The sequence below is a fragment of the Dipodomys spectabilis genome, unplaced genomic scaffold, assembly GCF_019054845.1.
Source record: "Dipodomys spectabilis isolate Male_0828 unplaced genomic scaffold, ASM1905484v1 ptg000210l, whole genome shotgun sequence".
NCBI classification, from domain to species: domain Eukaryota; kingdom Metazoa; phylum Chordata; class Mammalia; order Rodentia; family Heteromyidae; genus Dipodomys; species Dipodomys spectabilis.
In genome coordinates, this window is record NW_024870887.1 from 5,096,558 (window position 1) to 5,120,074 (window position 23,517).

At 40.3% G+C, this 23,517-nt stretch overlaps 1 protein-coding gene across 2 annotated transcripts in view; it reads left to right on the forward strand.

Annotated features, from left to right (window-relative positions):
• The window catches only part of Clip4 (CAP-Gly domain containing linker protein family member 4), a 61,315-nt gene that overhangs the window by 30,107 nt on the left and 7,691 nt on the right, over positions 1 to 23,517 (forward strand). The window contains exons 9-15 of one of the 2 annotated variants that reach the window (XM_042696785.1): positions 1,034 to 1,174; positions 6,532 to 6,621; positions 7,551 to 7,694; positions 11,155 to 11,289; positions 14,776 to 14,899; positions 19,837 to 19,898; positions 21,872 to 21,944. In XM_042696785.1, the coding sequence (XP_042552719.1) occupies positions 1,034 to 1,174; positions 6,532 to 6,621; positions 7,551 to 7,694; positions 11,155 to 11,289; positions 14,776 to 14,899; positions 19,837 to 19,898; positions 21,872 to 21,944 (769 nt within the window). The remainder of the gene's footprint in view (positions 1 to 1,033; positions 1,175 to 6,531; positions 6,622 to 7,550; positions 7,695 to 11,154; positions 11,290 to 14,775; positions 14,900 to 19,836; positions 19,899 to 21,871; positions 21,945 to 23,517) is intronic. The other variant, XM_042696786.1, reaches the window with a different exon arrangement.

Below are 23,517 nucleotides of genomic sequence, written 5' to 3' on the forward strand. Positions count from 1 at the left end.
CTTCCTGATCCTCAGTAACCAGGATTAGAGGCCTGAGCCACTGGGCCTGGCTCGCTGCCATTTTTTATTTTATTTTTATTTTTTAGCTGTAAACAGAATGTTCAGTTTTCTGTAGCATTTCGAGCATCTCTACTCTGTTTTAACAAGTTATTACACAACTGTTAGTATTGCTTTTTAGTCATAACCTTATTTGTTAGGTTTTGTTTTCTTGTTTGTTTCTTCTTTCTTTGTTTTCTTGCCTGGGTAAAGTGTATTTTAATGAAATGCTAACCGTGTAGCTGTGGTAGATCATTCCTTCTGTCCCTCTGTGTCTCCACAGCACACATACACATACCATTATCAAGAATTGAGGGCTAGGTCTTTTGGGGAAGATTAGAGTCACAGAATTCCCTCCCTCCTTCCCTTCCCCCCTCACTACAAGTGTGAGCCACTGGCACCTGGCTAAGTTGTTTTTTTTTTTAATTGCCAGGCACTTGTGGCTCACACTTGTAATCCTATTGCTACTCAAGAGGCTGAGAACTAAGGATCACCAGCCCAGGCAGAAAAGTCTCCATGAGACTTCTCTCTGATTAACCACTGAAAACTGGAAGTGGTGCTGTGGCTCAAGTGGTAGAGCGCTAGCCTTGAGCATAAAGAGCCTCAGGAACAGTGCTCAGGCTCTGAGTTCAAGCCCCATAACCACCATCAGTAACATAATAATACATAGTCCACTGTTATTTGCCAAAGCATACATATAACAGAAAATGGTTACCTTAATTTCTTTCTCTTTCCTCCCAATTTCACTCAACATGTGGCCATGTATCTTGCATGTGCTTCTTAAATTGATGTGTGTGATGAAATGTGTGTGAATTTGGTCGTTAGATTGTAAGCTCTTTGGGGGTGAATGTCATGTCTCTCTTGCTCTGATTTGCTCTCTCTCACCTGGATATGTACTAGGCACCAAAAGGTTTGTCAATACACAGTTACACTTGCCCCTTTCCCAGAAATGCTCTTTGCTGTGTAATTCTAACTAACACTGTACATTATCCCTTAGGTATTTTTGCACCTCTCTCAAAGATAAGTAAAGCAAAAGACCGAAGGAAGAACATAACACACACTTCCTCCACAAAAGCTGTGCCTCTTACCAGGTCCCTGAAGGTGGATGTGGCTCCTGTCGCTGCAAAAGTGAACTCTGGTAGGTTAAACCAGAAGGCTAACGATCTTGTGAGATTCCTAATCCTTAGACTGCTTTGCTGTTTTTGTTTTTAATTCTTCTTGTGAGCATGCTGAGAGATCAGAATTTAATAAAGCCTTGCACCTTTGTGTGTTTCAGCCAATCAGGATTACTAACTTCAGTTCTGACAAGAATATTTCAGCTGGGTCTCTTCCCTGCTCTTACCATATCTCGTCCACCTCTGTCCTCAGAGCTGTGATGAGACACGCCAGCTGAGTCCCTTGCCCGTGCTGGGGAGGCCTCTTTCTGCTTCTATAGCTGAGCTGTGGCCCCTCCCCTCCCTGCTCTCTCTCCTGTGTTTGTTTATCCTCACCTTGCTCTCTGCCTGCAGGGCTGTGACTTTTGCCAGGGAGGGGCCTGGCCATTCTTTTCTCCCCTAATCAGAACTTGAGTAACACCTTTCTTCTCTAACTGCATTTTTTGCCTATCCTGCACAAAAATTTGTCAGTTTGTCTACTGGGAGCGTTATTTGTGTGAAGCTAATGTTTTCTTAACAGAGTTTTAAACTGTTGATTGGTTGATTGATTGCAGTTATCAGAGTTGAACTCAGGGCCTTGTGCTTTTGTCAATCATGGGGCTTTTGAACTCTAGGCCTGGGCCCTGTCCCTCAGCTCTTCAGCTCAAGGCAAGCGCTCTATCACTTGAGCCACAGTACCACTTCCAGTTTTCTGGTGGTTTATTGGAGAGAAGAGTCTCATGGATTTTCCTGCCCAGGCTGGCTTTGAATTGCAGTCCTCAGATCTCAGGTTCCTGAGTAGCTAGGATTACAGGTGTAAGCCACTGGCGCCTGGCTGCTTTTATTAAATTTTAAGTGGGATCTCACCTCCCCTCTGCCCCCCAACACCAACTTGTTATTTCTGTGTCCTGTAATAGTGAAAATGGTCTGATTTTGATGGGTCTGAGCTGGTCCCAATCTATCTTCCTGCAGAGTTCAGCCTACTAAATAGCTAGGTTACAGGCATGAGCCAAGGCACCTGGTTCTGAATTTTAAATTTTAAATAAACTGTGAGCTTATTGTATGCTTTTTATCTCCACAGGTGCCCATTGAATACCTGTTATGTGATTGTAGTAGAAATAGGAAAGCATCACCATACTGAAAGAGTTGTGTCCAAACAGTGGGGCTTACCTTTTCATTGCTTTCCATTTGGTTGTCTGAATATCCCCAGTACTACTGGGCTTCATAATTACTCTAGAAACAATCTTGATATCTACTACACTAAAATCTGTAGCCTTCTTCTTGAAGATGACCTTGCCTGTTTGGGGCCTTATATAGTTCCTTCTAAATTTTAGAATATGTTGTTAAATTTCTTCTTCTTTTTCCTTCAAGAATCTGTTAGGATTTTAATTGACATGGCATTGAAGCCTTGACTCAATTTGAAGAAAACCACCATGTTTATAGTAGCCAGTCTTTTAATTATGTGCTGGAATATTTTTCTATTTAATCTCATTAAAAATCTCCATATAGTTGTATGATTTTCTTTCTCTAGGTATTTTCTTTTTTAATATTTTTTGACTTTTTAACTAGCATACATGAACAATATAAGGCAGTTTCGTTGTGATGATTCTGTAGATGTGTGTGTTCCCTTAACTCTCTCCTTCCTCCTCCTCAGCTTTTCCAAAAGGCATTTGTGCATCTCATTATGCCATCTTCATATAGATGTCACATACTTTGATCTCTACCTCCATCTTGAGATATTAACCATTTGTTTGATCTGTTCCTAGGTCTTGTATACTTTTTAATGATACTGCCAATGATTCTTTCTTTTTAACTTGGAACCTGGAAATACTCAGTGGGTACTATGTGGATAGACAGTGCAAGTGCAGCCCTCTTTCTGGCCTGAGGAGCAGGAAAGGGGTGACTTCTCTGACAGAACAGGAGGAAACCCCATTCTCTTTTGTTCTCTCCCATCCCAGTCCCTAAGCAACCCAGCATGGTGCAGCAGCAGCAGAGTTCTCAAAGAAGGGCAGCCCTGGCCTCTGAAGGGAGAAACAGTGGCCCCCATGGTTTTTCTTCTGTTTTCCCCACCTCTTGGCTCCAGAGGCAGAATCAATCCCAGAATATTGTGTGATAGAATGGGGAAAGCCCTCAGGAGATCGTGAGAGGAGTGCCCTCCCTCGTGTGGGGCAGGACTAAAGGCCTCTGTCTCCTGGGCAGGACCTTTGCAGGCCCTGTCTGGCCAGTAGCTAGCATAGGAGGTGGATTCAAGTATCACTGCCATGTTTTTGGAAGCTCAAGTGACATGGGGACAAGGTGGGTGGGAACTTCCCACCTGGACTTTGCCAGGCTGACTGCAAAAACAAAGTCAGAATAAAATCAGGATCCTCTATAGCGTTTAAATATTACCCATTGTCCCATTACACATTACCCAGGATCATCAACATTACTCAAATGATGAAAAAGTAGGGAATTCTGTGCATTTTATAGAATCAAAGGATGCTGGTTCTGAGATAAGGTCATTGCAATTCATACATACAAACGTTACAGAATGTATTAGAGTCATGCTCCGAGAATTAAAGGTGAACACGCTTGACACAAATAGAAAAAAAAAATCAGCAGAGAAACAGAAGATATTAAATACAAGCCATGTATGAGATGCGGAGGCAGGAAGATTGTGAGTTTGAAGCCAGCCTGGTCTACATAGTGAGTTCCAGGACTGCCTTTGTTATGTATGCAAGCAAGGCCTTGTTAAAAACAACAACAACAACAACAAAATCAAAATAGAAGTAAATGTTGTGTACCTGTATATTTGCACATACATGCATGTGTGAGTGTTCGCACACACATGCACACACATGAATGTAAGCAAGCCTGACATAGGATGAATGAGATTAGTCAGCAACCTGGTTGAGATAGTTTCCTATGGTTATGTAAAATATACAAAGGGGTCTTTTTATATAAAAACATCATGTGAGGCCAGTTATCTGCATAAAAATTCAAATAAAGCAGAGCCAGGTAGAACTGAAAAATGTCAATATTAAAAAATATAAATCTACTCTGCCTGATCATTCTGTTTTTCTGCTCGAGTTGAGGTCCTTTCTCATCCCTGGGTGCTATAGTGCCTTCTCCTAGCCTCTGCATCTAGCCTCCCTGCTAGAAGATTTTTTTTCTAGACCTTCCCACTGGAGGAAGGAATGTTACACACCTAGAACCTCGTTCAGGCCAGACATCCTTTTCAGTGCACTAAATACTACTTTCCTACAAGAGTTTCCCCCTCCCCTCTCTGTTCCCCTCCCCCTTCTCCCTTCCCCTCTTCCTTTCTCTCCCTTCCCCTCCCTTTTTCCTTCCCCTCCCCTTTTCTTTCCCCTCACCTCACCCCTTCCTTCCCTTTCCCCTCCCCTCCCTCCCCTCCCCTCTCCTTTCCTCTTCCCCTCCCCTCCTGTCCCTCACCTCCTGTCCCCTCCTGACCCTTCTGTCCTCCTCTCCTCTTCTTCTGTTTTTTTCTTCCGTGTGTGTGTGTGTGTGTGTGTGTGTGTGTGTGTGTGTGTGTGTGTATGTGCTAGTACTGGGGCTTTAGCTTGGGGGCCTTGTATGCTTTCACTTGACCTTTGCTGGTTAATTGGAGATGAGAGAGTCTCAGATTTGTCTGCCCAGGCTGGCTCTGACCTGCAATCCTCAGATCTCAGCCTCTAGGATTTCAGGCCTGAGCTGCTGACCTTTGGCTTCCCTCTGTCTTCCTTAAGGCTTTCTTTATTTCTGCCTATCCAGAATCTTTACCCTCAGTTTTTCCTGACCACACTCACACAGCATTCTAGCCATTTTCAGAATGTGATTTAGAGGAGAGCCACAGTTTTTGCCTCATGTTCCTGTGTTAGTGCTTGTGATGAAGTGCACCCTCACTTGTAGTTACTTGCGAAGATGTCTGTCTGCTGTGTTAAGTGGAAGAGGTCCTCCACAGCCCAGAGCTGCCTTGTCTTGTTTGCAGCACTCAAGTCCCCTGTCCAGTTCTTTATGGAAATATTTCACACACGAGTAGAATGGAATATGTCTGGATGGAACTTAAAGTTGAGTGTAGTCTGTGCCACTTCTTTAAATAACTTCTCTTCTGTACAATGGAAACAGAAGTCTTAGCAAATCAGCCTATTATTCCAAAGTGTTTTTCTCCCAAGTGAAGTTTTTGTGGGAGTTGGGTGTGGCTCTAGAGAGGGAGAGACATTTTCAGAATTCCAGTGGCAGAGTGTGGGATTTCTTCTCATCAAAACCTTTGCTTAAGTGAAAAGTTGCTAAAATGATCAGTGAAAGTTATTTTATCCAGTGCATTTGTGTGCATTCCAGGGAAGCAGGATGTGTTGTGTGAACTCACAGAACAAGGGCACTAAGTATCAAACACAAGGCAACTTCCATGTCCGATGATTCATTTGGAAATCTGTAGTGGGTCATAATTTTTTTTTTTTGACAGTGCTGGAGTTTGAATCCAGGACCCTGTGTGTTGGCGATACTTTGCACTTGAGCCACACATCCAGCTGTTTGCTTTTGTTATTTTCCTAGTGTGGGTCACCCTGGATGGTGATTCCCCTATTTATGTCTTCCTAGTTGGCTGGGATGACAGGCATGTGTTACTGTATCCATTCTTTCATTTGATAAGATAAAGTCTGGTGAATCCTTTGCCTAGCTGGCCTCAAACCATGATCTTCCCATTTCTGCCTCTCAAGTAGCTGGGCTTAGAGGTGTGATCTATCATGCCTAGCAAATTGATTTTTTTTTTAATATGTGTTGGGAATTCAGGCCTTTTATCCACATATATGTATATATATGGATAATAATGGATATGGATAATATATATGGATAAATATATATGGATATAAATATATGGATATAAATATATATATTAGTCCTGGGGGCTTGAACTCAGGGCATGACTGCTGTCCTGGGGCTTATTTTGTTCAAGTCTAGCACTCTACCCTTAAACCACACCTCTACCACTTTTAGATTGTTTTTGGTTTTTTTTGGTGGCTAATTGGAAATAAAAGTCTCATAGACTTTTGGTTGACTTCAAACAACAGGCCTCAAATCTCAGTCTCCTGAGTATCCAGGGTTACAGGTGTAAGCTACCAGTGCCCAGCTCTCCTCTTACATTTTTCCCCCACAGTTTTGGGCACAGCAGGCAGGCCCTGTACCAGGCAAATGTGGTACCACCGAGTTGTCTTCCTAATCTCTTTCTCCTCTGGTTGATGAGATTTTGGTTTCTGTGAAGTTATTATCCAGCGTGTTTTCAGAAGTGGCTGAGATTCAGATAATGAGAGATGCATGTATAATCAGGAAAACAAATAAGATTTGGTGCTCAATGTTAAACAAGACTCTCTCTGTTCTGGTGTCTCAGGAGTGATGTCATCAAAGAAAGAGAACACTTCTGAGTGTGCCCTGACAGGGCCTCCCAGGAGGGAACCCAACGCAGCCACCGAGAAAGATGGTAATGCCATTCATAACTCCCTGATCTTAAAGTTCAGTTTGCCTGTGGAACTTTTAATAATACAGTGGTAAACCATTGCATTTAAGTTTTAAAGTTAGGGAAAATTCACAGCAAAAACCACCAGTGAAAATGTCTCAAACAACTCACAATAATGTATATCCTTAAGAACATAAAATCTTCTTCTGTGTTTCTTAGAGGTATGTTTAGAGGACTACTGAGCTGGCTTAAGAGGGAATGGAAGGAAATTGCACCGTTCAATGTCTTGGCAACACTGATTTGATAAACTGTTTATCAAGTCATTGTATGAACAGAGCATGAGCTTCCTGCTTGCCTTCAGTTTTAACTCAGAACATTTAACATAGCAGAGTGCCTATGGCTCCTGCCTATAATCCTACCTACTCAATGGGTAGTTCAAAGCCAGCCTGGCAGACTCTTATTTCCAATTAACTAGCAAAAAGCTGGGACTGGAGGTGTGGCTCAAGTGGTAGAGTGCCAGAGCAAAAAAGCGGAGTGAAGCCTTGAGTTCTATCCCTAATACTGGCATAAGAAAACCCCCTAACACATTTGTTACCTTAAAACATCTAAACAACATTTTTTGGTATCTTTACTCTCCTCCCTTACGCTACTCACCTGAGTGGTGGTGGTGGTTAGATGAGATAATATTAGTTGCTATGGTGGCATCCACTTCTAAGATTGTGAGGTTACAATGTAAATGCTTAAAAAGAGCTCTTGTGTCACAAAATCTTTTATGTATAAAGTATATTTGGATGAAACCAGGCATTTAATTTGGCATTAGCAAATCCACCATTGAGGAAACTTAGATGGGATATTTCAGAAGGATTTGCCTGGAAAAATATGGTAGTAGCTCACTTCCTATTTTCCACACGTCTGTAATGCTATATATATCTATTTCTTCTCCTCTGTTTCAGTTTCCCTGCATGGAACCATGAGCAGCTCCTCCTCCACGTCTTCTTTGGAACATAAACAGAATGTCTCCAAGAAAACGAACTCAAGCAACAGTAGCAAGAAGACCACAAGCAAAAGCCCTTCTCTGTCCTCCAGAGCCAGTGCTGGTATCTATGGCTTTTTCAACCAGGCTTACTTGGTGTTTTTAATCTTGGTTTGTTTGTAAGTAGATTTGCTGTTTTTACATGTGTAGAAAGGAACCTTTTACTTCAATCAGACTGAACTACTTTCTTTCTTCCCTGTCTCTTCCCCTCCCCCACCCGCCTCTTGAGCCTTAAATCAAGTATTTATTTTGCTGTTGGGTAGAAGATGTTGCATTGATCGTCACCTTACGTGCCCTTAGTGATTTTTGCCCCATCTGAAGTGTTTTGTTTTGGGCTGTTGCATTTTGCCTATTACTGTTCTCACATGCCTCAATGTCTGTTTTTTTTTTCCTCTTTTTTTAAAAAAATTGAAATCCTACAGGGTGCCCCCTTCTAGGAAGCTAGGAACAGCTGTTCAGCTGTTCAGAGTGTCTACCTGCCTATAGACTCTCCCCATCCACTCCTTCCCAGTTCTGTGTGAAGACTCAGGAGATACACAGGAGATACTTTGTGCTGTCGACATAGATCATATCTCTTATAGTTCACTTACTTGCCTATACATGTAAACTTACCCAGAAAGAAAGTGAAGCTTTTTTTTTTTTTCCCTTTGCAGAGATGTACTTGAACTTAGGGCCTTCTACTTGCCGGGCTGATGCTCTTCCACTGAGCTAAATTCCCAACCCCAAGTGAAGCTATTTTGACATAATTATTCTCTGTGAGACAATAATTACCAGATTATTTTTTCCTAATACTTCTGATAATTACCGTTGTACCAATATTTTATTATATGAAATGTTAATGACAGGATTATTATTACTATTTGGTACTAGTGTTGAGGCTTGAACTCAGGGCCTGGACACTGTCCCTTCACTTTTTTTGCTCAAGATTGGAACTCTGCCACTTGAGCCACAGCTTCTCTTCCAGCTTTTTGGTGATGAATTGGAAATAAGAATCTCATGGACTTTCCTGCCGGGCTGTCTTTGAACTACAATTCTCAGGTCCCAGCCTATTGAATACAAGTATCACAGGCAAGATCTATTGGTGCTTGCCCAGCAAAAGTTTTTTTTCTTCAACAAACCTTATTGGTGGGGCAAACAGGTGGGGCAATCCCACCTGCCTTCATTAGCAAACATAATAATGATAAACCTTAAATATAATAAACCTTAAAGCTGGGATCCCAAAAGTAGAGGCCTGGAAGCTTGGCCTGGAAATGTTTACCCAGAATAGTTGTTTTCTGGGTATCTGCCCCTCTGCATACTAGGGTATGCCCCTTTGTACACTAAGGTATGCAGTTTCTCCTCAATACTGTGAAGGACATAGCCACATAGCAACCCTTTTCATCCGTATTCATATTGTAAGTCCCTTCATTTGCCTTCCAGACTTCAGTCATTTGCTGGAGTTTAAATTTATATATGGGTGTAGACTATCTTTTCTACCTTTAATAGCAAGTAGTTTTATTTATTTATATATTTGGGGGTTATGTGGACTTAAATAACAGTGAAAAAGAAGACTTTCTCTCAAAGGGGGAATGGGGCAAAGATCAGAAGTGGGAAGGAAAGTTCATGTTTGGAACCCAGAGGCATTCCTTCAGACACTTTCTTAGCGTGTGTACTTTGAATAGATTTGTATACCTGAGGAGTTGTGAACAGCAAGAGGGTGGACAATAGTGAATATGTATGTTATAAAGAGGAGCTGGGTGTCAGTGGATCACGTCAGGAGGTTGAAATCTGAGGATCGAGGTTCAAAGCCAGCTTGGGCAGGAAAGTCTGTGAGATTTTTGTCTCCAATTAACCACCATAAAACCAGAAGTGGCGTTGTGGCTCAAGTGGGTAGAGTGCTTGCCTTGAGCTGAAGAGCTCAGGGACAGTGCCCAAACCCAGAGTTCAAACCCAACTGACCAAAAAAAAAAAAAAAAAAAAAAAGACAGAGGAGCAGAAAGAAAGGAGTAGGGGAATGGGATAGCTAGGAAAGTCTGTGCTCTGGGCCTCAGCTTTAGAGTAGAACCTCCATTGAACTTTGGGGTCTTTGGGCCGTGGTCTACAAGAACATGGGAACAGACGGGAGGATTTCTGGTCTCAGGTTCTGAGTGTGACACCTGTAAACGCTCAACACCAGCCCAAGGTTGTGCCCTATTTATCATTGACCCCCTGACCCCCAGTTTGCTTTTTATAGACAAGGTCTCACTATACTCCAAATTGATTTTGAAGTCATGATCATCCTGCCTCAGCCTCCTGAGTGCTGGAATTGAAGGCATGTACCATATCATTCCAACACCTATGAAAAGTACTTCATAAACTGTGAGGTACTACAGAATAGCAGCTAGTAGGAGGGGCCAGGAGTTGTATCCAGAACACCCTCTCCATTGGTTTATGTACCTCCATGTTTTTGTTTTCTGCCTTTCCATACTTTACTTACTCTCCCTCCAAGCCTTCATTGGGGTCCTGAAGGCATCTCCTGATGGAAGCGGTGCAGGCTCTGATGATGTGCCCATAGGGCCAGGCTGGGAGCCCACCTCTTTTCTTGTAGCTGTTGTATTTGGACAGCTTTTGAGGCAATATTTCTCTAGGACTTGTGATATTTCATAGGGGGCACCAAGATTTGGTTTTGAATCAATGGAGAGGGGAGACGTTTTGTTTTTTAAATTAGGATTTCATTTTAGGTCATTAGGACCGGTGATAGGTTGAATAGTCCTTATCCAGAATGCTTGCAAACAGAAATGTTTGGGATTCTAGATTTTTTTTTCCTTTGGGTTTTGGAATATTTGCACAGATTTTACTGGTTGAGTATCTCTAATCCAAAATCCGAAATCTGAGATGCTTCAAAATCTGATACATTTTTTTTTTTGCATTGGAACTCAATATGAGAGCGAATTTAAACTTTTATGCTCAAACATTTTGGATTTTGGAGCATTTTAGATGTTCAGATTCAGGCTACTTAACGAGTAGCCATTTTGCCTTTGGACCACATTCCTCTGTGTATCCTTTAAGCTGAGTCCAGGTGAACCACATTAACTCTAGTGCTTTCCTTGAATAGGTATTGGAAAACTTCAGCCCACTTGTTTTGTAAATAAAGTTTTATTAGACACAGCTATGCTTATCCCTTTATATATTGTATACATCTATTTTCAACAGTAGAGCTGAGTCTCCATGACAGAGACAAGTATGGCTAACAAACCCTAAAATACTATCTATGTCTTCACAAGCAATTCTGAAAGAATCAGTTCTTTACCCAGGAATCAGTTTGTGTGAATTTCTTTAGGCCATAATTTTCTCAAGAAACACTAAATGTTTCCGTTGAGTGCTTTGACCTCTCATGTCAGAAATGCAATGAATATTATGTTATAAAAGGCATCCAAGTTTGACACCTCCAACAAACTAGACTACTTAGAATATAGAGTGATTTTTTTGACTAATGTGTTTTGAGGTTGTCTGCCCTTTGTTTTCTCTTCTCTTTCCCTGCTCCCTTTCCCCTATCACCTCCACAGGTTTGAATTCTTCAACAACATCTGTAGCAAATAATCCCCGCCGCGAAGGAGAACTCCACCTTGGAGATCGAGTGCTGGTGGTAGGCCAGAGAGTTGGTACCATTAAATTCTTTGGGACAACAAACTTTGCTCCAGGTAACTCATCTGAATAGTCTTTGTTCAATTTCAAGTTTAAGAATATGAAAGATTTGAAATTTTGTAGATAGAGAAAATGTAATCCTAGAGCTGGGCACCTGTGGCTCACGTTTGTAATCCTAGCTACTCAGGAGGTTGAGATTTGATGATTGTGGTTCAAAGCCAATTAAACACCCAAAAGCTGGAAGTGTAAGAGTAGGTCGAGTGCCAGCTCTGAGTGAAAAGCCAAGGGAGGGCTAAAGTCTGTAAATTGAAGCCCCAGTACTGGTATGTGTGCATGTACACACACACACACACACACACACACACACACACACGTTATCATAGAAAACTCCTCAGTCAACATGGTTTGTGGGAGAGAGCAGCAGCGCAGAAATTATGAAACTGACACAAATTCAGGGTGTTGATGCTCAGTCTGACTGGCGCCTGTCTATTTGCCTTGCCAAGTGTGTTTCCATTTAGCTAATGTTAAAATTAGCTGTCATTTCCCAAGTTAATGCTCACTGATTTCCAACTGTGCTAAATGACAAGGGAAGTATTTCAGGCTTAGTTTTTCTCTGAAGATAATACTTCAAATGAGTAGGTAATGAGTTAATGTATAGCTCTTATCGGAGTGGCGTGGAGAGCCCGTGTGGACTATGGGACCTTAAAAAAGAATACATGTTTGTGTATTTTTGTATTCATCCCAACATACTTATTACTGTGTTACCCAAAGTAAAGATTACTTTCATTTGCCTTTTTTAAGGATTATAAGTGTAAATAAAAGCCAGTCAAATGAAGCCCTGTTTGTATGTTTTAAATAGCAATATGTCATTTTAACACACGGTGGCATTGCAGCATTTTGGAAAAAGATTACCTATGACATTGATTTTTGTTGTTGTTATTGTCGTTGTTGTGTTTGTGGTATAACGTTCTGCCAAGAACCAGGAAGGAGCTGAGATTTTTAACCTGTTTGCAAGCTAGCAAACTAGCCTGCCACAGTTTCACAGATGTTATTGGAAGACATAAGAATCCTAGGTCAGAGACAAGGTCTTAGGTACTTGGACAATAGCAGCTGCAAGAGTATTAGTATTTTCTTAGATTCCTGCAGTGTGGGGTAGAGAGGGCCAGGTGTCACCTGCACACCCAGTGGTGTATGCTCCAGACCAGGAACCCTGGTCTTAAGGTGTCTGAACATTTACATTAAATTGATTGCTTAGCATGACTGCTTTTTGCTTTGGAGAAGGACTGTCCTCTGAGACTATCCTGTACACAGACATCCAGAGAGAGTCAGGGGCAAAGGCAGATCATATGTCTGACTATAGACAGTAAGAGATATGAGAGAGCCATGAAAAATCAAAATCCAACACATTCTTATTTTCTTGTCTTTTAATGATTCCAGCATTGGGGCTTGAACTCAGAACTGAAGCCACTACCACTTTGTTGTTCTTTTCTTTTCTTTTCCCTTCCTTCTTTCCTTTTCCCTTCTTTCCTTCCTTCCTTCCTTCCTTCCTTCCTTCCTTCCTTCCTTCCTTCCTTCCTTCCTTCCTTCCTTCCTTCCTTCCTTCCTTCCTTCCTTCCTTCCTTCCTTCCTTCCTTCCTTTCTTTTGCTGTTTAATTGGAGATAAGAGTCTCATGGACTTTCTGCTTGTGCTGGCTTTGAACCTCAACCCTCAGATATCAGCCTCCTGAGTAGCTAATGTTACAGGTGGGAACTACCAATGCCCAGAGGCCCAACATAGTCTTGTTTGCTTATTACCGATTTTAATTTTAAGCCATTGAGTTGATTTTAAGATAGCTTGTGTGTTTTATAATCCATGGCTTCCTTAGGTCTCCAGGCAGTAATTCAGTTTGGCTAAGAAACAATATAAACACTTAGTCCTGTAGGTAGATTATTTTTCACAATCACCATGCATCTTTAAATTTCCCTTTCTCTGACTATATAAAACAAGACTAGAATGGTTTGATTCCTTGGATACAATGAATTACTTAAGGTTGGCTTTTATTTTTTTTCTTCTTTTAAGCAGTACTGGAGTTTGAACTCAAGGCCTAAAGCTTGCTTGGCAGACACTGTACACTTGAACCATTCTACCAGGCCTGTTTACTTTGGTTATTTTTGATGTAAGGCCTGGCTTTATGTCTAGGCTGGCCTTGACTGTGATCCTCCTAGTTGTTCGTCCCCATGTAACTAGGATTACAGGTGTGAGCCACAGGCACCCTGCTTTGTACTGTCTTTTTAAACTGAGAAGGAGCAGATACATGTTAGCTCCTCTCAGGCGCCCTCAGCTTGAGAATTCTTTTTTTTTTGGGGGGGGGGGGTCGGGTCATGGGGCCTGAACTCTGGACCTGGGCGCTGTCCCTCAGCTCTTCAGCTCAAGGCCAGCGCTCTACCACTTGAGCCACAGCGCCACTTCCGGCTTTTTTCTTTTTGCTTATGTGGTGCTGAGGAATCGAACCCAGGGCCTCATGCATGCAAGGCAAGCGCTCTGCCACTGAGCCACCTTCCCAGCCCCAGCTTGAGAATTCTTGCTCTGCAAGTGTGTGGGGGAAGCACATAGCCCAACTATTTCAGTTTTCAGCTCTCCAGGAAAGGAAGTCTCATTACCTCCCTTGGAGTCTGTCCCTTAAGTACTTGAGAACCTTTCTGAAAATTCTTCCTGTTAGCTAACTTAAGTCTTTTCACCTTGGCTAAAAGTGATTTTTCTTTTCATCTTGAGATGAAAAGATAATAGAGAGGAAGCAGGCTCACCATGATGACCAGTGATACTTTAACAATATTCTCTCTGTCGGGCACTGGTGGCTCACACCTGTAATCCTACTTACTCAGGAAGCTGAGATTTGAGGATCATGGTTTGACCTGAGAAACCTGGTTCAAAGCCAGCCTGGGCAGGAAAGTCTTGAGACTTTTATTTTCAATTAGCTACCAAAGAGTTAAGTGGAGCTTGGGCTCAGGTGGTAGAGGGCTAGCCTTGACCATAAAAAGGGACAGTGCCCAGGCCCTGAGTGCAAGCCCCAGGACTGGCACCACAAGCCCAATTATCTCTGGTCCTTCACAAGTCATTCAAGAACTTTTATGGTGTTCTAATATTGAGATTTATATATTTTAAGATTTAGATATCACTGTATTATATTACACTACTCTTGTGGAAACACACTGCATTAGTCAAGGGCAGTTTCTTTTTCATTATAGTTTTGAGATATGTTCTGATTGCATCCTACTTGCGTGATAGCTAATCCTTTGCAAATTTGGGCTGTTACATTTGATTTGTCTCCTTTAATGTACTGCTCCACAATTATGCTGGTAAAATGTTTTTTCCCCCCCGCCACTTTTCAAATTTTCAAGTTTTATTTTTATAATTTTATCATTTGAAAGCTTAATGATCATGATGATCTAGCATTTTGATCATTTGTGAAAATGTTAAACCATCAAGACTTGGGTTCATGTAATAAGCATAATGATGTTGAGTAAAGTGCTGATGCTTTTAAAATGCAATCTTCATGTTCTAGGGTATTGGTATGGTATAGAGCTTGAAAAACCTCATGGCAAGAACGATGGTTCAGTTGGAGGTGTGCAGTATTTTAGTTGTTCTCCAAGATACGGAATATTTGCACCCCCATCCAGGGTGCAAAGGTGAGAAAAAGAATGCATGTTTATCCCCACTGGCTTTTTATAGTTTGCAGTAGCACACAGAGACCTTAATTTTTTGATACTATATAAACTACTTATGTAATTATAACTGAAGATTTTTTTTCTAGGAATCATTCCTTAATGATTATGTGTGGTACATATTTATATTATTAAACTTATCAAACACACATTTTAAGACATTGATGTTTTCATATTATCTTTAAGTAGTTGTACAAAGGATTTTCAGTTCAATATATCAGTTTGTGAGTACAATACATCTTGATCAATATCACCCCTTCTATTGGAATCCGCCATATCTCCCAACCCCACCAAACCCCTCAAGTTACCTGGTTCCATTTTCATTCATATATATAATTGAGTGTTATGACTAGATTTGTCCACCCTTCCTCTCTCCATTTATCTACCCTCCCTTTGTTTGACTTCACTCCTTCTCTGATAAAACATGTTTCAGCTTCCTGGCAATTAATTAATTAATATTATCCTTAAGTAGTTGTACAAAGAGGTTTCAATTCAACACATTCATTTTGTTAAACTGTAAGTTAGTTGTTCAAAGGCATTATACCACTAGGCCATACTTAGTCAGCTGTGGATATATGCATATGGCCCTGGATATATTTTCCTATATGTTTATAATTTGGACCCAACTTCTACATATGAGAGAAGACATGTGTCTTAATTTTGTCTGGAAGATATGCCCTGACTGGATAGTTCATGCTTTCTTTCAAAGGGTTAAGTACCCACCTTCTTCAGAGGGAAGGCTTATGGAAAGCTAAATTTGACTTGCGAGGATTTGCAATTTTAAAGACCTCCTTTCTTCCTCATTTGCAAACCCTATGAGGATGTGTAGGCTATTAGAAGTGGCGTTTGAGGCTTAGAACAGTGAGAGAGGCAAGCTTAATCTGTCATGCAAACAAAAGTAAAAATGCACTCTGATTGCTTCAGTCACATCCTAACTACATTAAATTTCCTGCCAGCAGGCACCCATTCATCCTCTTACAAACCTAATGGAACCAAAATGGCTTTTTTTCCCTCTGATTTCTTTCGTTTTCAAAAATAGATAGGCAGTAGGTCTTTGGAGGAAGTGAAGTTTCAAGGATTTGTAGATAATAAACCACCTCAGTGTTCCTTTGTGAGGTAGTACACTCGTGGACTACCTCACACTGGTTTTAAACAAGAGGTTGAGCAGAAATACATCTGTCATGAAATTCTAGTGCAAATATCGAATGCCTTTCCTCATCCGGCCTGGTATGCTTTTCAGTAGCTGGGAAATAGGATACCAATCTTTAAATAAGAGATAGCATGCACAATATAATTACATTCATAAGACGAGATCTACTGTGACAGTCTGGAAGTCACAGCCAGACTGTGACTGCTCCTGAGTGAATTGAAGTTTATTTTTCTATCTATTTTTGTCTTCAATATATAATTTTTTCCTGTTGAATAATTATGTATGCTTTTTTGTATTAATTTCCTTTGGTGAGGTACTTGACATCATTATTTCCTTCCCTCAAATAGGAAGGCATTAGCATATAAAATTTTGTAGTTTATTAAGTATCTTCACTTTAGTGTTTGGCCAGATAAGCTGGAAAATATCCATCTCTGCTGCAAACCTTCATAGAGCATCAACCAAGAGGTAGACTGTGCTATGCATTGTATTGCTTTTCATGGCTCTGCCCCTCCCAACGCAGGAGCCCTGCAAAGTCCTGATCATTCCCATTTTAGCTCAGCTAAAGTTGCATGGCTAGTTAATGAAGGCATTGGACTCAGCCCCGGTTTTTAAGTACTTTGCTCTTTTTTTCTTATTATTTTTTTTTTTTAATGAAACAAACAAAAAAAGGAACTAGCTAATGAATAGCACTTACACAGGCTGGGTTCCATTTCCAGCCCAGTCCAGTAACCTTGTGGGGCATGCCCTGGAATGATTCCTGTTTCACAGAGGAGGAAAGTAAGGCCCACCTTCAGAACATCCAATCTTCACTTACTCCTACCCCTGTTACCAGAGCATCCTTGACTCTCCTGGGATGCAAGTCTGGCTAGCAATTGCCTTGGGAGTGAAGTCCAGCAGAATCAAATGGGGGCTTGTGTATTGTCCTCATTGGCCCTTTGCTACAGGCTCATTGAAGTTTTGTCTCCTGGTCATGAGGGCTAGGATTTGTTTTGTGTTCCATTCCTCAGAGTGCAGAGTTTGGTGTATTCTGGGCATGGTAAATACGGATCAACTCTGATTCTTTGTTCAGTTCAGTCATATTCCTTCTTGTGGCTTCAGTTTCCCCTGTGGTTTGTTTTTCTTTTTTTAAATGTAGGAGGCACTTTGTGTTTTGCTTGTCTTCGGTTTGGTCTTCTTTAAGGTGGTGCCTATAAAAGCAACCCCCTCTTCTTTAAAAGAATTGGGGCTGCCTTTAAAAGAACCACTGTCTCAATCCAGCTGCCTTCCTGTCATCTTTTGATTGTCTCATTCATCATCATCAAATACTATTAAGTGTCTTTTTAGCATTTTGTGCTGTGCAAGGCATTCTATAAGCAAATAAAACAGGCATGGTCTCTGATTTTGAGGAGAATCTGATCCAAGCCAGTTTTGAGCCCATTAAAGACCCCACTGATCTTTAGAATGGAAGGATTTTAACCTTAGGGACTGCTTCAGGAGAGTCTTAGGGCCAGGTCACAACCTGACCTTGCACCTTTCTCCTGAGTGCTCTAATTAGCCTTTCCCAAATCTTTGCCCACATTGTTTCCTCTTTCCAGATAGCTTTCTTGACTCAGCTTTCATTTCACGTTTTCTTTTTCTTTTTTCTTTTCTTTTTTGTCTTGGGACTTGACCATAGGATCTGGGTACTGTCTCTTGAGTTTTTTCACTCAAGGCTAGTGCTCTACAAATTTGAGCCACAGTTCCACTTCTGTGGTTAATTGGAGATAAGAATCTCACAGACTTTCTTGCCTGCCATGATTTTGAGATCTCATCCTATTCAGTAGCTAGGATTACAGACATTAGGTACCAACACTTGGGTCATTTACTAGTTTTTTTTAGTTTTTTTATGTTTTTAATAGTTTTTTACTATTTGTTGTGACTAATATACAAATCAATCAACATTTAAGAGAAACTCTAAGAAAACTTACTGGCTAGGTGAAATCTAATCTCTCTTAAAACCAAATCTGGTCTTTCACACACACACACACACACACACACACACACACACCATCTTAATGAGCATAGAGTTTATTTTCTTTTTGTTTTGTTTTGTTTTTTTTTTGGTCCAGTAGTGGGGCCTGAACTCTGGGCCTGGGTGCTGTCCCTCAGCTCTTCAGCTCAAGGCTAGCGCTCTACCACTTGAGCCACAGCGCTACTTCCGGCTTTTTTCTTTTTGCTTATGTGGTGCTGAGGAATCAAACCCAGGGCCTCATGCATGCAAGGCAAGCGCTCTACCACTGAGCCACCTTCCCAGCCCAGAGTTTATTTTCTTAGTTCTTATCATTAGGTACGCCTTCCTTCCTGCCTTCCTGCCTTCCTGCCTTCCTGCCTTCCTGCCTTCCTGCCTTCCTGCCTTCCTGCCTTCCTGCCTTCTTTCCTTTTGCCAGACCTGGGGCTTGGGTGTTGTCCCTAAGTTTCATTTGCTCAAGGCTAGCACTCTACCACTTGAGTCACACCGCCACTTCTGGCTTTTTCTGTGTATGTGGTACTGAGGAATTGAACCCCGGGCTTCATGCATGCTAGGTAAGCACTCTACCACTGAGCCACCTTCCCAGCCCTTGGTACTTATTTCTAATGACCTGATCACTTCTAGGATTGAGTTCCTCTCTACTGTCTATCCCTACTTCATATAAATGCCTGTCCTTTTCCTTAAGTTTTGTTTGTTTGTTTGTTTTGTGGTGCTAGGAGTGGGGCTTAAACTCAGGGCCTCATACTCTCATTGACTTTTTAAATCAAGGCTGGTGATCTATCATTTGAGCCACAGCTTCCCTTCCAACTTTTTGCTGGTTAGTTGAAGATAAGAATCTCCCAAACTTTTCTGCTGGTTTTGAACCAGAAGCTTCGGGCTCTGAGCAACTAGAATTTTAAGTATAAGCCACCAGGGCCCGCCCAGTGCCAAGTCATATTCTTTATGTCCATCAGTCTCTTGTCAGTTGGGATGTGCTGTATTATATGATGTTAAAATGATGCATCTGAATTGCAAGATGACACTGCAGATATTGCAGGAGTTGCACGATTTCTCAATGGAAATGAAGTATGTTGGAGGGGGTGATTGACAAATGAAAGCCTTGCAGATTCAGGTCAGTAAGCAGTTGAAAGAAAATGAGATTGTCACGATTGTCTTTTTAAAAGTATAGAATGATCTGAAGATCAGAAAATGAAGAGAAAGCCATTGGGAAGGTGACCTTTACAATTTTGCTTAGCATTAAATATAAAGGGCCTCAAATTGTCTTAGCTGTACAGTTTTACCAGAAAAATCACAAACATAAAATTGACTAATATCTATCTTCCAGTTTAATGAGTTAGTAATAGTTTTTCCATAGTACTTTACCATTTTAATCCAACATGTGTTAAATTTGATATAAAATAAGCATTTTCATGTTTTTAGTTTCATCTTTGAAGAAAATTTGAAAAGAAGTCAGATCCCTATTTTATGTGAACTTATTTATTCATTCATTCATCCATTTATTTATTTAGTGCTGGTACTGGTGCTTTTTGGTGGTTAATTTGAGATGACGCTCTCAGATTCTTGTTGCTCTAGATTGGATTTGAACTGTGATCCTCATATCTCAGCCTCTTGAGTAGGATTCCAGGTGTGAGTCACTGGTGCCTGGCTAAATGAATTAATTTCAAATGGACTTTTTACATGCCTCTTAAACCTCTTCCTTCTGATTATTGCCCATCTCAAGAGCAGCTACTCTAATGTGGTGTGCTTTGTTTGTTTTACTTGTAGATTAACGGATTCCCTGGATACTCTTTCAGAAATTTCAAATAAACAGAATCATTCTTATCCTGGTAAGGAGACAAAATTTTATGTTCTTAATAAGTATTTTTTGCTTGTCCTCATGATAGATTTTGATGATGAGATACATATGTATTAGTGTATATATGTATATATGTATGCATATGTATATATGTATGTATTTGTATACATATGTATATAAAAGAGTAGATGGAGTTTATTTATTGTATAGTTCATGTAGTCACAGAGTGGGTATCTCTTTCCTGCCTCTCAGCTGCACAAGATAGGATCACCTGTGTGGTAGAAGTCCCTGAGTCCCTTCTCATCTGTCTTCATGTCCCATGTCCCATCCTAAGACTATATTAAGTATTCCTTGCTTTATTTTAAAAAATATTTTGTTACCCCATATAGAAGTATATGTTTGGCTTTGCTTATTGTCTGATTTAACTAGGGGTCATATCTTGTTTTTTATTATTACAAAATATGCATGTTCAGGAGTTCTTCTGGAGTGGTAGACACCTATATATGTGTGTGCATGTGTATCTATGTATATGTGTATGTATACAATGGGAGTACTCACTCCCATAAGCCATACTCTGAGCTTCTGCTCCTCCTCAGTTTCATGGGTGTAAATGGTCTCTCATGTGGCCTTACTGTGCATTTTTCAGATTACAGTCGAGATTGAGCCTGTTTTCACTTTATGGGCCATACATATGCATTTCTTCTTTTATGAAATACCATTTCATGTCTCTTGCCTATTTTCCTCTTCGCTGCTCTGCTGTTTCTTTTACTAATTTGAAGGTTTTGTTGTTTATTTGAAGTGTTAATGCTTTGTTGGTCTCATATGTTGCAAATATCTTACTCAGTTGGTGACTTATCTTTTTATATTTTTCTTCTTTTGGGGTCTTTGATATCAGAAGCTTTTAAATTTTGTCTAGTCAAAACACAACTATTTTTTGCATTTTTGTATATATTAATACACAAATATCTATAGATGTGTATATGTGTATATACACACATACATATATATGTATATATGCATGTGTGTGTGTGTGCTGGTACTGAGGCCTAGGCACTATCTCTTAGCATTTTTTCTCACACTCTACTGATTGAGCTTCAGTTCCACTTCTGGCTTTTTGGTGATTAATTGTAGATGAAAGTCTTACAGACTTTCCTGCCTAGGTTGGCTTGGTACCTCAGTCCTTAGATCTTAGCCTCCTGAGTAACTAGGATTCCAGGTATGTGCTCTCCCAGTTCCCAGGAAATTTAAAGATATTTCCTATATTGCCATACTCGCTTCCGTTGCCTGTCTGTCTCTCTCCCTAACCCATATTGAGGCTTGAATTTAGGGCCTAGCACTATTTCTCCTGGCTTTCTTGTTCACAGCTGGTAGTCTACTTTTCTTCCCAGTCTGGCTTTGAACTGTGATCCTTCAGGTCTCAGACTTCTCAGTAACTAAGGTTATAGGCATGAGCCGCCAGCACTAGGCTCTCTATTGCTTTTTAAAAGTTTTCTCTTTCTGTGTTTCACATTTATCAATTTACCTAGAATTGATTTTGTGTGTGGTAAGGACTTAAATTCCATTTTACTTTCCATAAAGGTAACCATCTGTGAAAGAGTTATTTGTGTAATGGCAATCCTTAACTATTTGTTGAAGTTAACTTTATGACCTATGGATTTCACCATTGTAGTATGTGTGTGGTTTTCATTTTAAATTCCCTGGTGATGTATGGGGTTGTGTGAGTTTGTTGTGACCTACATTGGCCATTTTTCTAAGAGGCCTTCATACAGTCTTTTCCATACTGTGTCTCTGTCCTAATCTCTTCTTATAAAGATAGCTGACATGTCCTATCAGAATAGGGACCCCCCCTTGTTGGCCCTCCTTTACCTTCTGTGTATGCACTGGCTTCCTTTGCTTTTTCCAAAGAAATTGATTTTATAGAACATTGATAAAAGAAATTGACAAAAACTTTTAATGACTGGAAATAGGTGTTTTTCCTCTTCTAACTTTAAGTTTGATATTTAGGGTTTAGGAGAAGTTTCAGCACAACGTCTGCCTCGTCCCAAAAGGAGATCAACAGGAGAAATGCTTTTGCCAAGTGAGTATTCAGAAGATGTAGGAACAAAACAAAACAAACCACCTTTCAAGATGAACGTGAAGGAATTCTGTGAAGAAAGAGAAGTGGAATTTTGTATCTTGTACGTTGCTTGGTAGAATTTTAACCCAAGTGAGAAAGAGTGATTCTGTATTGAGTTCTTCCTCCCTTCTTTGAAAGCGCAATTAAAAATGTCACAAGTAGCTAAAAATAGCACAGTGCATATATTTTCTCTTCTAAGAGGTTAGTACTTGTTAATAAACATTGGAGGAATTTACATTTTGTGTTTTCATTGAGTAGGGTGGATTCACTTAAACTCCTTACTGAATTAATCAGATTTGATTTAATCTGGCCAGCTATCCATGAAACTAAGACAATCTTACAATTATTTTAAAAATGTAGAATATACTTGCTCAAAAGTATCACCAATTTTGAAAGTTTGACCTTGAGGAATTGAAAGAGTTTAAGGGTATAAAGTTTAACTTCATGCTCCTGTTTATGGAAGATGTTGGAGAATTCTTAGGCAGAATGGAAGAAAAAGAAAGGACACCAGGAAAGAAAGGATTCAGAAGTCAGAGAGGTAGGAAGAATTCCTGTGGAGTGAAGAGCATGGTACATAGACTCCAGGGAAAGAACTTTGTAAAGACTGGGAGCAACAGGTACAAGTTTGCTCAAAAGGATCTGTTCACTCAAGAAAGGAATAGCAGTATTAACTTATTTTCTGTAGCTTCACTAGTACGTGTACAAATTGGCATGAACAACTGTTTAAGAGAAGAGATATACCTTTATGGGTGATATATCATCTTTTTTTTTAATCTCAAGCATTTAATCACAGTGACCAAAAGCTAATTAATACAAGACTGCTTAGAAAAGGATTCATCATTTACTTCTCTTTTTTGCTTTCAATCTTTCAATTATTTTTTTCTTTTTTTAAAATTGAGATTAGGTGGTTACATAAATTTCACATATTTCACAGTATTGGAATAGTGATACTTAGTTAAAGTCACAAACACATTTTAACCTTCACAAGGCAAATTGTCATTATCATGGTCTATAAAGTTTGTGAATTCTGTGAGCTTTGACAACACAGCTATTTCTTCCACATCAGGTGATATTTACATTTCTTTCCTTTTGCTTAGTGTCAGCCGTTCCCTCTTTCCCTCTCATTCCCTCCCTCCCATCGCTGTCTTTGTGTTGCTTAGTTCATTTTCATCTATGTCCAGTGCAGCTGATGGGCCCCTCTGTTGTATGTTTATATCATCAATTGTTACTTTTTACTTTTAGCACCTATGGCCAAAATGTTTGGGGATCACTGATTTAAAAAAACCAAAGACTAATGGTGGTAGTGAGTAGGAAATCTGCCCTTGAACTTAGAGAGGCAGAATGGCGTTTGGACAGCTATGGGTGGAGTTGATTGGTTGTGGTGTTGCTGTAATTTGTACAGAAATAAATGATATTTGCAGAAGAAATGTGGAAAACATAATCAGAGACGATGAAATTGCTGGCTGAGGAACTCAAAGTACTGGGGCAGAAGCCATATTTGCGTCGTATGAGTGAAAAGCTAGAAGAGGGTTAT